The sequence below is a fragment of the Vanellus vanellus genome (assembly GCF_965231255.1).
Source record: "Vanellus vanellus genome assembly, chromosome: 26".
In the NCBI taxonomy this organism is placed as follows: Eukaryota; Metazoa; Chordata; class Aves; order Charadriiformes; family Charadriidae; genus Vanellus; species Vanellus vanellus.
The window spans coordinates 2,474,683-2,489,541 of record NC_138931.1 but is presented as its reverse complement, the minus strand read 5'-3'; the positions used below and the strand labels follow the sequence as shown (position 1 = coordinate 2,489,541).

The following is a 14,859-nucleotide window of genomic DNA, read 5'->3' as shown; positions in this document are numbered from 1 at the left end:
CTTTAGTGGTGCAGATTGGGCGCTCAGACCGTTACTGGGCTTTCTTCCCTGTGCCATTCTTGTCCGCAGAGTTTGTTGAGGTTACCAAGTTTACCGGCCCGTCTGAGTGCATTGAATCTTTGCGCGGCGGCATGCGTTCGTTAATGCGATCCAGCCCTCTGGCTTCTTCGAAGCTGCGGATCTTGTGCTGCGGTGAAAATCCACGAATGGCTGCAGAGAGAAAGGCCGAGAAAGAAGAGTTAGTCTGAGCCGCGGATCCCCGGAGGGGAGCCCTTCAGCACACGCCAGACACGTACAGGACAGAGTCAGGGCAACAGAAAGCACGTGTCTGGCTACAGGAACCATGAGATGGGTCCGTAGGTGATTTTGGGCATCGCCAGCTCATGTGGGTACCACAGTGCAGCCGGGAAGTTTGAACTGCGCTAGGTCACAGCAGCAAAGTCCGGGATCCAGACCGCGGCGACTCGCTCTGCTCCCTAATGGTTTCTCTGTTAACACAGTTTAGCGGTAGGAACTTGAAGACCAGACAAGTGCTCAGTGTCCCCAAACAGTGAAATCTCAGGAAACTTTCAAAGCTGAAAAACACCATACTACAAAAAAAAAAAACAACACCAAAAAACCAAACCAACAAAAAAAAAAAGCACAACCGAAACAACACAAAGACACCACCACAAGGCTTTAACTCCAACACAAACCACACTGCAACACCAGGAGAGGGAAACAGCTAGTCCTCGGATCACAAACGCAACGCTTCTTGCATGACCAGGAGACAACACAGGCAGTCTCAGGAGCGATGACATGCCACCGAGGGCAGGCGCATCTCGGTTTCATTACTATGAGGCTGAGTGCATCATCCTTGCGGTGAGGATACGGACCAAATATTTAACTTCTTTGCGTTACATGTAATTTAAAAAAAAAAAAAAGGGGGTTGTGCCAAATCTTTTTACAAGGACTTCTGGCTGGTTCACAAACGAACTTCTTTTGACAACCAAAAAGTTCTCTACTCAGGTGTATGGTCCCATTCGTCAGTAGTTGAATGGAGTTATCGAGGAGAAAACCTCCCCAGAGAGTAACCTCATGAAATCTGTCATTTTTACACTAACTACAGGGAGAAAACGTCTTCTCCACACCAGGACCACCTTGGCCCACCTGTGGGGAAGGCGAGGATTGCATCAGAGAGGCGCAATCCGCTATTTCCTAGATGATTCTGACCAAGCATGCTGGCAGCCTTCACCAAATCGAGTCACCCAGGGGATGAACTCAGCCACGAGGCATCCGAGATCAGATTGCAGGACCCCAACACCAAGGTCTCGAGACACCAGAGCACAAATCGCTCTGGAGACAGGGAACAAAGGTATTGCACTAAGAAATAGCCCCATTAAGGCTAAAATAGACTTGAACCAGCCCACTGTGTACTTTTTGCTTCCCAGCAGGGGCCCATCCTCCCCCACTTCTGGTGATGCAAGAGTAAAAAGCTTCCATAAGGCTGATAAAGCTCTTTAAAATTAGCACACGCACACACAGAGATGATTTGAGTCTCTCGCCGGATTCTAGCCATACCTTCCCGTGCCTCTACCGCTTCTACTGTGGCTGCAATACAGAAGAACAGTGGCATGCAAAAATGAAGACAGAAAAAAAAAAAAAAAAAAAAAGAAAAAAAGAGTGACAGTGAGTGATCTAACATCATCGCTGCGAACGCAGAGCCCACAGCCTCCCAGCCCCGGTGGAGACGACCGTAATCAAAACCAACTGGCAGGAGGGAAAAAAAAAGGTGACAGGAGCTCAAGAGGAAGGCTGAAAGGGGACTCCCTCGGGTGTAGCGTCTGCTGAGCACTGACACGGGGGAGTCTCCTTTCCTCGCGTTCGCCGGACTCATCACACAGATAAATCTGATGGGAAGAAACAGAGAAGCGGAGAGATGGCTTTCTTTCTGCTGCATGCACTGGAGGGCTCGGGCACGCAGGCGTCCCACAGCAAGGACAGCGATAGTCTCGGACTAAGCCATGGATCTCCACCTGCATTTACAGCCCCCTCCGCTCCCAGCTTGGTGGGTCTAGGGTGCCCCGGCCACCTTCGGAAGGTAAATTACGTGGAATTCACCCCAGAGCAAAGCCCCAACCACCAAAGCCACATAAAGGAAGTGATCCCGAGGGACGCGATGTCTTTTTGGAGCAGTGGGGAAGAGAGGGGCAGTTTGTTTTCCGGGGGAGGGCAGACAGCAGGACACCAGGCTGCTCTGCTCTTGATGCCTTGAATTAAAAAAAAAAAAAAAAAAAAAAAAAGGCTGATGCTTCAAATCCAGTTTGGCTTCAGCTCCACCTCCTAAAAGTGTTACCAAGCAACAAGGCACCATAAAGCTGAGCAACATCCCCTTTCCCAAATCTGCTGGAGCAGCTGTCCAAGTTTTGGTAGTCCCTGCCTCAACATCTGGGAGGAGGCCCATCCCTCAAACAGATCCCCTGCTTTTAGCCTCAAAACACCACAGATTTGGGTTTGTTTTTTTTTGCTTTGGACACAATACAAAGGCCACGTGGTCCTTGAGAGGCCACGGAGGAAGAATGGAGTTGTGGCTGAACATATTTGCTCCAGATTCAGTGACTTGGCTCAGCCGATTTCGCTAAGCCGTGGTGCAAAAGGCTGGCAGGAGGCTCAGGGTGGGAAGGGGTCCCCCCATACTGCTATCTGCAGCCCTGTCTCTCCTCTTTCGGGGTGCACAGGCACCCCAAAAATGGGACAACCCCCTCCTCTCCCTGCCGAGCAGATGGGGACAAGCACGGCTGCCGAAGGAGCGCCTGTATGTTCACTGCTGCAAGCAGACGGCGCGGTGCAAAGGGTCGTGCGACACGGGAAAGGGGTGAGAGAAGGAGGCAGGATGGGGGGGGGGGGGAAAGGAGCGTGAAAAGGGCACGAAAAAAAATAAAGCAGGGTGCTGCCAAGGGGGAGCACGGGGTGCCGGGAGCAGCAAGGGGTGGGAAGCCTGCAGCCACGGGAGGATGCGGCAGGCAGGGTTGGGTAAGGCAGCAGCAAAGGTCCAGCTTGTTTGTCCTGTCTCAGGGGGATGCACAAATCTCAGTTTCTTTACTGGGGGGAGCTGCCCAGTAGCCCCTTTGAGGTTCCCCCTCCCCGCCCTGAGAGGAGAAGGTGCAGGAGAGCGTTGCGGCACGACCCGCTCCCTGCGCTGTCGGCTCTAGGGGCAAAGCTGCAGCATCGCGAGCAAGCTGGCTGTAACAGCCGCCTTCCCACTCAGGCTCTGTTCCCATGCCTGCAGCAGAACTGGGGCGACAGAAACCATTATGGTTGTTATAAAAAAAGAAAGCAAAAAAAAAAAAAAAAAAAAAAATCATACTTCTCTGCGGGCAGAGAAATCCATGAGTTTGGGAGCGATACCACATCCTCTCCACCCCCAGGAGCGGGCAAGCAATATTTACACGTTTCTCACTTGTGAACTGTTTAATCAAGGCAAGGCAATCCCAGAACGAGCCTTCTTGTGAGCCCGCAGGAAATTACCCAGCGCTGATAGGAAGGGGAAAGCAGGCTGGTGAGATGCCAGCATTCAAAGGCTGGCGGCAGGAAAGGATTAAAACACTAGATTACAGGATTCCCTCTGGGGACACATGTTACTATGATAACTCATTCCCTGACCATCAGCCAATCTCCCTGCCCTGCGAGTTTAAAGCACGCAGATCGCTAGCTCGGTCCTGCTCTCAGCACACTAATAAGACAGACTGAGAGAGGGAGCAAAGTATTTGCCAGCAAGCACAGAAAAGAAACCTCCCAAACCAGATCAAAACCAGGGGGCCGAGAGAAGTCTTAATATGAAACATGCAGGCCTGGAAGAATCTCCTTCCTTCAACTAAATCTAAGCTTCCTTTGGGATTCATAACTTCATAGGGTTAAAATCGGAGGGGTTTCGTTTGACGAAGAACAAACAAGCAGGCATGTTTACCATTACATTCATATATATGCTATCACACAACAGCAGCAGATAGGTCAAGCAGAGGATGCTCATCATGCAGAGTTAGAAGGGAAATAAATGACAAAAATTGTTGCAGAAACACACAATAAAGCAATACACATGCTTGAGGCAGGGTGCTGTTTGTTGTCTTTTTTTTTTTTTCCCCTCGCGTTCCCCTCCTGGAGGGTATGCGGGGACATCTTGGAAGGCTCTCCACATCCCCACCTACATTTCTGCTTTTTCCTATTTCTGAATCCTTCCTCCCCGTGGGCCTGAACCATCTCGCGCATCCCCTGGCATCCTGAAATAATGCCTACGGGAACTGATGGAATGGTCTGAGGGGCAGGTATGAAACTGCAGAGGGGGCGCAGCGTTGCAGGGAGGAGGATCGTTCATACTCACCAGTCTGTAGGGTCTGCCTCCCCCCTGAGAGCACTCCCAGGGGCAGTGTACCTGTGGGAGTCAGGCCTTTGAGAGTCAGCACGCTCTCGCTCTCCTCTCTGCAAATAAGAAGCAACGCATGCAGTTACCGAGAGATTAATGCAACTCTCCGTTAGGTCCACGCAAGCTGTGAGCCACACGAAAACTGGAATCTGCCCTGTGCTGACCACAGGCAGCGCGTGGCTGATCTGCTGGGCAGCGAGCACAACCCTGCCTCGTAAATACGGGACCTCTGCTTACTCGGCCATGACACATCACAGCTACGGCACGGCGAATGCATCCTGAAAGGGCTAAATATACCTAATCAGCAGCATTTCTGCTGGCAAAGGTGCCGGTGCTTGAGACAGAGGTTTCTAGGAGAGTCCGACCGCCGGGCATACAGAAACCACCACCTCGAGCCTTTGCCATCTGCTCTGAAGTGACAGTCCCTAAAGATTGTTCCCCAATAGGACTCTGCCTGCCTGGCGTGCCCTGACCAGCCTCCCCGTTACCCAGCCCCCCAAATCAAACTCAGACCCCAAATCACGAGCTGCTTCCTTACCGAAGAACCGAGAAGACACGCGCCATCTTCCCAATGGCTCTAATCTTATTCCTGATGATCTCTTTACGGACTGTTGTCCCACCTTAGGGAGAGAAAAAACAAACACCAGCATGTTTAAGGCTTCCTGCTTTCCAGGCAGAGGTAATGTCAATATGAAGCACCTGCCTGACTTCAGGAAAAGAAATCATGGTTTACAGATTCACAGCTACACTCTCGAGAGAACAGTGCTGCGAGGATGGCAGTCAGGATGGCAGTGAGAAGGGCAACACCAACGAGATGACACACGGACTTAAAGGTCTAAAGAGAGTAGAACCACCAAAGGAAACGGATCGGGTAGGTCTTGTTCGAAGCTCACCAGGTTTGCTCACACTACACAGGATGTAACACAAATGACTCAGCCATGTAGACACAGTTTTGCAAGGCAGAACACTGACGAATCTGACTGCTGATGAACACTGCAGAACACCGGGCTGTGCTCGCCGCGGGGAGGAGTGTCACGCAAGCATCAGCTTTGGCATCCAACGCGCACAGTGAAGGGCTGGCCGGAGCCTTGCAACTCTGCTTTGACCCCACACAAACACAAAGTGAGATATGTGAACTCCCCTTCCGCTATACAGACCGAACAGGAGAGGAAAAAGCATGGAGGGTAACTGAAAACAAACAAAAAATCAAAGTAAAAGAGGTAACAAATACATCTCCTCTCAGCTGAGATTCCTCACATGGCCCAACTACACATTAGGACAGTACAAGCCAAACCGGAGGTCTAACATGCACCGATGGCTCAGCCATGCACTAAGTGGCTGCATTCAGAAGTCAGATAGAAACGTGACCCCGTTTCTCAAGTTCCTGGAGGAACGCAGAAGGGTTAAAAAACACACGGCGCTTATGTTAAAACTGAAAGGGGATGAAGAGACTGCCCAACTAGTCAGCTATTCAAATCCACTCCAAGGAATCTGGTGGCACAGGCAGTGAAAATTAAGCTTGTAGCAAATTCTAGCTGGGTACCTTTCTGATAGCTTGAAATGTAGTGATCTTCAGGGAGAGGAGACACCAAGAAACAAGTAGATGAAGACAGAGATAGAAGAAACAAATTTAATTTTCATGGGAGGGAGAAAGAAAAAAAAACAAAAACGAAATGCAATGGGAGAAGCGGGTTAAAGTCTCAACCTTTGACCGAAGCAGCAGCACCTTGTTGTACCACAACGGTGTTCTGCTTCTCTGCGGGACTGACTGTCCTCCACCCTACACGGATCTGGACAGGCAGCTCCCCCGGACTCCCCCGTGCATGCTCATGGCCCCACATCTTCCTCTAGGTCACCACCTCGCTCTCAAGCGATCCCCCCCAATATAGAAACTACAGATCAGCTCAGCAGCTGTTTTGTCCCTTTCATGCATAACTTAAAACCAGGGCCAAAAACTGCATTCTACTTTTCTGGGGTGACATGAGAAGCCACTTTACAGAGGAGTTCACTGCAACAGATGAGAAGATCGGGTAGATATTTTGGCGTAGAAAATTTGAATTGGGGGAAAAAATAACCACTCGGGAAGCAGTCTCTGTAAGGAGCAGGAAACCATTCGCCAGAGTAGCTGGCAAGAAGCGTCTGTCGCAGTGAATGTAATTTAATTTCTCTGTGACTGAACAGCAAAGGAGAAAAAAAAAAAAAAAAAAAAAAAAAAAAAAGTGTTTCCTACCCAGAACTGCACAAAGGTTGGCCAAAAAGGAACTGGAGACCCTGGCTGGGCATCCAGCTATAAATCAAGCGCTGATCACTCTTGAGCTAGCATCACACACCTTTCCCACCTTCACCCCCCCACCGTTACCAGCTCGGTCGTAACAGCGTTTGTTTTTTTTTTTTTTTTTTTACCTTCCAATGTCTCATCACCATCTGAAATCAACTCATCATCGGAGCATATGTTGAGGATGTTAACGAGCATTTCTGTGACTGTAAGAAGCACAGACAGGACGATTAGAGAGGCCTGGTGCACACGCTTGGCAGGCAGAGGTATTTGGAGGACGAGCTGGACAAGCCAGCGATTTCAAGGTCATTTCTACTCTGGAAGTGGAAGCCCAAAGAACACTTTTAGCCACACACTGCTGGTACCTCGCAGCAGTACCCAGAGCAGACGACGTACTTTACACCTTCTGCCAAGGAGGTGGATGCAGTCCAAGCACATCACAGATGAAACAGACGTGGGGAGCGGGGTGCCAACATTCATGCAGAACAGCCTGGGCCCGCTGAAGGTCCCACCTCCCCAACCCCGACCCGCACAACCGGCCACCTGGCTCCAAGAATGTCAAATCTAGCAGGGGGGGGGTGGAATTCAACCTTTGGTTCCTCAAAGTCAAAAAAAACCCTTTGGCACTTCAGACCTTGAAGTCATACTCCAAACGTACAACACTGGGGCGGAATTTAAACTCACCGGGAGATGTAAAAACCCTTTTGCTGAGAAATTGAGGCAAAGTCTCAGTCATATTTTAAGCTGCCTCGCCTCTTTCAGAATGAAATAAGCCTTTAAATTGAAGTGAATGCTTCATTTTGGTGGGCCACAAGCCAACAGGAGATTTTAATTTCTCCGTTGCAAACCCAGAGCAAGTGAAACGTCTCCAAATTCTGAGGAGGGACTACACCACCCGAGATCAGCTCCATCAGCAATGCAGAAATAGCGAGAAAGGATCGTTTTATCGGTAAAAGCTTTCTACAACGGGTATCAACAATTATTTTCACAAGAACTTTACCCAGTAATATGCAGAACTCCTCGAACCCGAACTGCTTTCCAGTGCTATCTGATATTAATGAGTTACAACACTCTCCCAACACATTTAATAGCCCGCAGGACAGGTTTCTAACACTCAGGGTGCTATGACCAGTCACCGGGCAACTCATAACAGAAATGCAGATATCTCTTACCCTTTTCCCCCACAAAAGGCAAGGACCATGTGAAGACATCCATGAAGTTTGGAAGCCAGTATGGATGAGGGGAACAGTTGAACTGCCTGATGTTCATGACATTGTTTTCATATTTCAGTACAGCAGCTAGAAGAGAAAAGGAAAGACAACACATGTCCATAGGCGCCGTCGACTCCTGGGAGTTGTACCTGTGCTAATCAAACTTTGTCATAATCCAGAGGTTGCACTCACATAGCATCAAACTCCCAGCTCTCCAAAACAAGAAGGCTTAAGCACTATTTTTTCAGTCTACCCATTACGTCGTTTTACTAAAGCTCATCATATTATGATGAAGGTCAGTTTAACAAAGCTGTTAAAATTTATGGAAATCAGAAGCAATGAACACAGGGCCAAGATCCAAAGTGAGGGGTAAAAAAACCCCTCACAGTAGAGGAAAACTCCCCATCGTACTCCTATGGTTTTAGGGGCACGGCAAAGTTAAAAGCTTGCCTATCCTAGCAGCTTCTCTTTTATGGCAGCATTCATCAAATGTCATGTGGCTGGAAATTAAAGCGTTATTCTAGGCTTTATAACTTGACAGCTAATTGCCACAGTAATACATTAAGTCTTCGAGTCAGAGAACTCAGCCATTCCAGCTCCGCAGCTGCCGTCAGTTTAACACGTAAAGCTCTTTTTCTTTTCAGGCATAAGAACACAACTAGAGGAGAGGGCAGAGTGGGCAAGGCAAGGAAGATGGAGAGGGATTTCCTAAGCACGTGAGGACAGTCCTGACACCCAAATGGCAGCAGAGCCCTGCCCTTGCCAGCCTTACCCTTGTTGTTATAGACATCTAGGTAATTTGGTGCAGAGAAGATTGTGATTAATGACGGAAAGCCTGTTGTCTGGCTCTTCCTGTACATTCGGTACCTGAAAAACAGGTCAAGTGTTAAACACGCTGGGCTTGCTAAGGATAGCGTGAACGCAGACGCAGCCTGCTCAGCTACTGGGCTGCAGCACTTACCCAGCGTCCTGGGCTTCATGAGCTCGGATTACGGATAACAAACTATTGTTCTGCAAAAATTCACAAACTGCAGGGTAACTGGGAAACAAAAAAGGAAGTATATATTAGCACGTAGCACAGGAGAAAAGACAGCACCCACGGTCTTGGTTTCAGGAACCAGCCGCTTGCAGCATCCATTCAGTTTGCGTCCAGCATCCCCAAACAAGGCCAGTATGTATTCCATCATTCAAAAATTAATCGCAAAGCATTCCGTTAAACAGACCCCTGGTGCCAAATCCACCCTATCAGCTGGGCTACAAGTGGTCTGTCAGCACAAATGCTTCTCTTTTAGACAGGAAAAGATTATTTCCTAGAGCTCCTGGTACTGTCCAATGCCTGAAAACCATTCAAAAGGCACTCTGCCAGCTAAAAGAAGCATCTCTGCTGTCCGATACCACCATTTCATAGAGCAACATATCCAAAGAGAGCTCAATATTACAGGAGAAGAAAAAACAAACAAGATTTTTGTACATTAGAGCCAACTGAAGACTATTTCAGAGCCAGGTACACTGTAAAGTCCCACAGAGTGATCTGAATAGCAATTTATCTCCCCATACACCTTAGCGTAAGGGGAGGCAAAAAGCTCTAGTCTGTCAGAGCCCCCTAAAAAACCACTCACCTGTAGAAATAGGAGCAGCCTCGAACAGTGTTGTGGGCGAAATGCTCCAGCGTTTTCTCATTGCCGTAATCCTCTGATGGATCGGACCAGAGCAGGTCACACATTGGACCAAAGGCTGGAGGCTCCTTAAACCTGTCTAACTGAAAAACATACACAAAATGAGGACAACGCTGGTGAAAGCTGCGGCAGCATACACACACCTATGGTGTGGACATGCAGAGCACAGGAGCCTCAACCTGGAACCCCGTGCAGGAATCGAGCCAGCCATTAACCACGCTATTAATTGTAAGCTATGTGAAAGGACCATGGAGATTACTTACTTTCCTAATGTCATCTAGACACGTGATTTCTGGAGACAGTCCTCCATGAACACACAGAAATTGCTGGTTTAAGAGGGCAGCAAGAGGAAGACAGTCAAATGTATCCATACACGCATCATACACTCGCTCCGAATACTTGATTCGACCTGGAAAGATGGGGGGCAGGGGGAGGAAAAGAGGGAAGAATTGAATTCATTTGCTCATTTACACAACAAAGACTGCTCAGGCTGAAAGCAGAGCTTTTATTTTTTTAACCTTTTCTTTTCTGTTTTTAAAGGGAGGAGTCATTCATGCATCCAAACCTACACGATGTAAGCAGCATTACACAAAGCTTTGATCAGCCCAAGTGCTGATAACTAAGTTCAAGGAAGCTAACTCCTAAGGTGATACAGAAACTCTGTGTCTACGGCCCACCAAATCGCACTTTGCACCCGTGTATTAGTGAAAATGCTGACATGGAAAACGCTTGTTGGACACAAAGATAAAAAGGCTTCACAGTAACCTGGACATGGTCAAGAATATTAATCTCCCTTCAAGCTATTTTCTAGCATACCTGCACTAAGATTAACACAGAAAAGAGGCGAGGCGCTTGCCACTGTAATAGAAAACTCAGGACACCAATAAAGCCATCCCATCACTTCCCCACATTCCTGCTGCACCTCCAGACTCCACGAGTCTCACCAGCCTCAGCTGCTAGGCAGATTATACACTGGGAAATGCAGCAGCTGTTTAATTTGGCACAGCAATATTACACAATCATTTAAGATAGGAATTGCCTTTTCAGCTGGACAGGAGTGCTTCGAGTCAGAATTTGACCAAGATGCCTGCGGTTAAATCAATCTTCACACAGGATCTTTCAGGGCTACAACTGATCACCACCGCCGCCAGACGCCTCATCTTAACGGAGGTGATGAGGATGTTTCAATACTTTAAACAGAGATACCACGGCCTTGCCGAAAGCAGCTTAGCTTTTACAGCAAGCCTCCAAGTACATTCAGAAATATCTCTCAATGCTTCGCAGAGATCACAGCACGTCAAGCGCGTGTCATCTTGCATCTGCAGCCCCTTCGCAGGGCAGCAGTACAGTAACATAGCCGGATCTTTGAGAAAGCGCCGGTACTGCTATAAAACGCAGCTCTGTCTAAAGCAAAAAAGCGCACAACCAGAAATTTTACCTTTCCTCCAGCTTTATTTCAGGGATACTAACACTTTTTCTCAGCTGCACGCTACGATACAGAAGTGGAAAGGTCGTATCTTCTGTTTTCCAAAGGGGAAAAAAAACCCTATCACCTCTGGCTCTCTGGTTCAAATTGAGCCCAGCTCAACAGGAGCTCATCTACCACCATCTGATGACTACAGTATCCAGCAGAGAGCTGGCTGGTGTCTTCCAACTCATTTCGGAGTAAACAGATGTCATTATCTCGGTACCTATCAGCCCTACTCTGTCCAACAGCATCCAGAGCTGAAGGACTGAAGATCGGACTTGTGCCTTGTCCGTAACCACATCTTGAGCAACTTTTCCCTAATAAAGCGTTGCACATTGCTGCTGTATCCTCTCTTTTATTGCTTGGAGGAATGACTGTCATCCTCAGGGGAGAAGGGTCATTCCCTGACCTTTCATCATCGTTGGTTTAAAAATATGTAAATGCTGCACAAAACTATCTTTAACTCGACTAAAATGATCTTAAAGGTAATGATTCTCCCTAGTGCAAACACTGAGGAACAAATCCTTTATTTGCTTCCAATTGTAATCACTGATCCCAGCTGCACAATCTGGAGCTGAAAGTCATTTGGCAGTAATTATATGTTGCTGGGCCTGAAAGTCAGGGAAGGGGGGTGTGCACACAACTGGCTCATCAGCAAGACAGGGAAGATGTGTTCGCATTTCTTCCATCCACGCTCGCTCTTCCTAACCAGGCGGCCACATCAACATGCACTCAGGTCTTTACAGGACTTATATATTTGGTTATTTTAATTTTTTTTTTTTTTTTTTTTTAGCAGGAGCTGAAACAGGAGAGGAGCTATGTACGCAGGAAAAAAAAAAGACGACAGGTTTTTACAGCTCCAGAGCTAACCGATACCACTCATGGCAGGCACAAAAATTAAGACCCACACCTGGCCACAACACATTAATATATTTAAATCCTTACGCTGCTGATACTTACATTCCTGCTTAAAGGTGAAGTATTCTGTGAGGTGCCTGCACTCATGGTTCCCTCGAAGGAGGAACAATGTTTTGGGATGATTTATCTTTAAACTCCATAAATACAGCACGCACTGCAAGAAAGGGAAGGAGGAGATGGCATATAATAAAAACCTTTTATAGGGCACTAATCATCCGTAGACTTCACTAAGTGTTTCTGGGAAGACACCCAACAAGCTGAATTCAAAGTGGAACCCTGATAGAAACCCAGCTCCATAATCGGCAGTAGATCTTATCTTGGCCAACATCACCAGTGGGGGAAAGCCACACTGAGCATTTCTCTATATTAGGCCTGAGTTGGAGAAGTGACAAATGAGATCGCATTCAACTGAAACCGGCTCTGGGCTGGGTGGGGGCAGCTTTTCCTTCCAGCAGAAACCAAAGCAAAAAGCACCCATTTTCAGAGCAGCAAAGCAAAACCAGCTGCGTGGCGAGATGTGAGCTCCAGATGTCCCACTGCAATCGAAACCAGAGACCATCAAGTATAACAGACAGCCATCTTGCTAGCTATTTTATCGAGCGCGTTAAATATCAGAAAAATTAAGCTTGCTCTTCCCCACCGACTTTCCCCCCGCCTCCGTTTTTCTGCTTACGCTACAGTCATGTGAAGTTCAAGTTCAAAACAGGAAAAGCCTAGCCAAAAAACAGGCTTAGTAAAGCCTTCTGGCTTTGAAGAGGGCTTTCCACATCCCCCATCTGAGCAGCAACACCTGTAAAAAGATTGTCTTTGATGAGGCACAGACCAAAGTCGAACTGAAACAATCGTTTTCACCAGAGTCCCAGAAATGTTTCATGGTGGCTTTCCAAAGAGGCTACGCGAAGAAGGGAAGGGCTGGAAAGCAAACGCTCGTACCCTTCTGTGCTATACGTTGTCAAGCTGACAGCTAAATCAGCCAGTATCTGGTATGGGGAAATGTTATCACATTTCCCTTGTTGATTTTGAGTGCTGGAAGGACAACCCATAATGACAGCAAGCTTGAAGATCTGGATTAAAGTCTCTAATAAGAGCTTACCCTTTAGGCTGACATGCTACAGAAACGGCACACACTTTTGAGAACATGAACCATGAAGTCTGTCAACAGTTTTACACTTTAAAACACTGCTGATCTGGTGCACAGATCTCCAGGAACCAGCTGCTGTGGCACGGAAACAACCTCCAGAACCAAAATAAACCAGTTTCAAGTTAGTTACCAGTACAGACACCCTAGACATCATGGTATTTAAGCACTGAATCCGCGAGGTAAGCTCTACATGAGTCATTCCAGCTACGTGCAGGGATCCCTAAAACCCCAAGGAGCTGTAAAGCACATGTCTCTGTCTAACTCTGAATCCAACCCCACAGAAAAAAAAAAAAAGCTGGATAGCAAATTCTGAATTTCAAAACCTAAGAGGAACAGGGCAGTGGCAGGTAATTTAAGCTGTGGTTAAGGCTAACAAAAATAATGTTTTATTGCATCTGTTAACAGGCTCAATGGTCCCAACAAAACCATTTATAATTATTCTGTGATTTAAAGCTTTAACCTCCTGTGTTTGCAACCTAAATGTTGCTTTTCTGGGCTAGGAGGAGATATGAAAAGTGAAAGTCACGGTAAATGAACCAAACGACTTGCTAAGGACTGGAGAAAGCAGCCAGCCCTGGCGGCACCGGTACGAAGCAAAGCAAGAAAGTAGAGACACACTACCAATAGAGAGGAGGATTTGGGATGTATAGAAGGTCGGCAACTTGCAGAAGAGATATTTAAAAATGCATTCAAAGTGTTTTAAAGTGAAATGGAAGTGAACAAAGTCACTCGGCACCAAAATTCTTCCTGGACACATAGCAAGCCAACCACAGACGGCGAGAGCAAACATCTCCAGCCCCACTGCAGCTCCCCATGGTCTGCGGCTATTTCACATGGACGTGGGGGCTGCCAGGTACCGGTGGGGTAACGATGAGTAAAGGACATTTAACAGCTCTCGGGGAGCTCCAGAGGGGCTGGAAAGAGGTTTCTACACTCGCACGCCTCATTGTAGAGTTCCCGTTCCCAGACTTCTCAAGGCGCTGTGCCCAGGAATTGATTACTGCGTGTTTACAATAGCCTAGTAGCAACTAGAGACAATTATGGCTCACTCGGCTTAAATAATCTGCATGTCTCCTTATTCTGCCTATCGGTTTGAAGCCCAGAGCCAAGAGTTTGTGCCTGTGCCCCCATTCGATTCCCCCCGCACTGGGAAAGCTCAGCAGCAAGAGGGGCTTCTGCCAAACCCACCCGCACTGTAATCTCTCGTACCATTTACAAAACCCGGCATTTCCAAGAAAGTTATGAACATCGAGCCTGCCAGCTCTCCCGGAGCAGGCACAGAAGAAATGGCACAGTAAAAGTCCTGCATCCCTGTCCCGTGTTTGGCCCACCAATGTACCTTTGCTTGCGCCGTACTACACTGACTGGATCTCTTTAATGTTATTCTGGATAAAACAGCGCATTCAATCCTGGCAAGATTACCGTACGTACAATTCCATAATTAGACAACAATCATGTGTCCCATTGTAATTGGATTTGAAAAATTAGTCTGGCAAAGGTGTATGCCATTACCACACCATCTTTACTGATAAATCTACTCTTTCCATAAATTCTATTTTTGATCATAATAATTATTTCACTTTATAAATTAATAAAACAATTCTATTCATTGTATTCTGGCAGTTCTGGCTTCACAGACCAGGATGGTCCCTCATTGACTAACACGGGCACAGACCACTCTTACATCAGGGCTAGGAGATGTAAATAAAAGCTTAAAGCACTTTGAAGGAAGCATCTTTCCCACTTGCAGACTGACAAGAGAATGTTTCAT

At 47.4% G+C, this 14,859-nt stretch overlaps 1 protein-coding gene across 6 annotated transcripts in view; it reads right to left on the bottom strand.

Moving 5' to 3' along the window:
* PPP3CC (protein phosphatase 3 catalytic subunit gamma) overlaps positions 1 to 14,859 on the bottom strand; it is a 35,593-nt gene continuing 20,734 nt past the window's right edge. The window contains exons 4-15 of one of the 6 annotated variants that reach the window (XM_082495744.1): positions 11,990 to 12,101; positions 9,825 to 9,970; positions 9,505 to 9,644; positions 8,847 to 8,924; positions 8,658 to 8,752; positions 7,847 to 7,972; positions 6,803 to 6,880; positions 5,943 to 5,969; positions 4,938 to 5,019; positions 4,358 to 4,455; positions 1,561 to 1,590; positions 1 to 210 (exon numbers count right to left, since the gene is read on the bottom strand). In XM_082495744.1, coding sequence (XP_082351870.1) covers positions 32 to 210; positions 1,561 to 1,590; positions 4,358 to 4,455; positions 4,938 to 5,019; positions 5,943 to 5,969; positions 6,803 to 6,880; positions 7,847 to 7,972; positions 8,658 to 8,752; positions 8,847 to 8,924; positions 9,505 to 9,644; positions 9,825 to 9,970; positions 11,990 to 12,101 — 1,191 coding nt within the window. In that variant the 3' untranslated portion in view covers positions 1 to 31. Of the gene's footprint in view, positions 211 to 302; positions 489 to 1,518; positions 1,591 to 4,357; positions 4,456 to 4,937; positions 5,020 to 5,942; positions 5,970 to 6,802; positions 6,881 to 7,846; positions 7,973 to 8,657; positions 8,753 to 8,846; positions 8,925 to 9,504; positions 9,645 to 9,824; positions 9,971 to 11,989; positions 12,102 to 14,859 lie in introns of those variants that run through there. The other 5 variants (XM_082495748.1, XM_082495749.1, XM_082495746.1 and 2 more) reach the window with 5 other exon arrangements.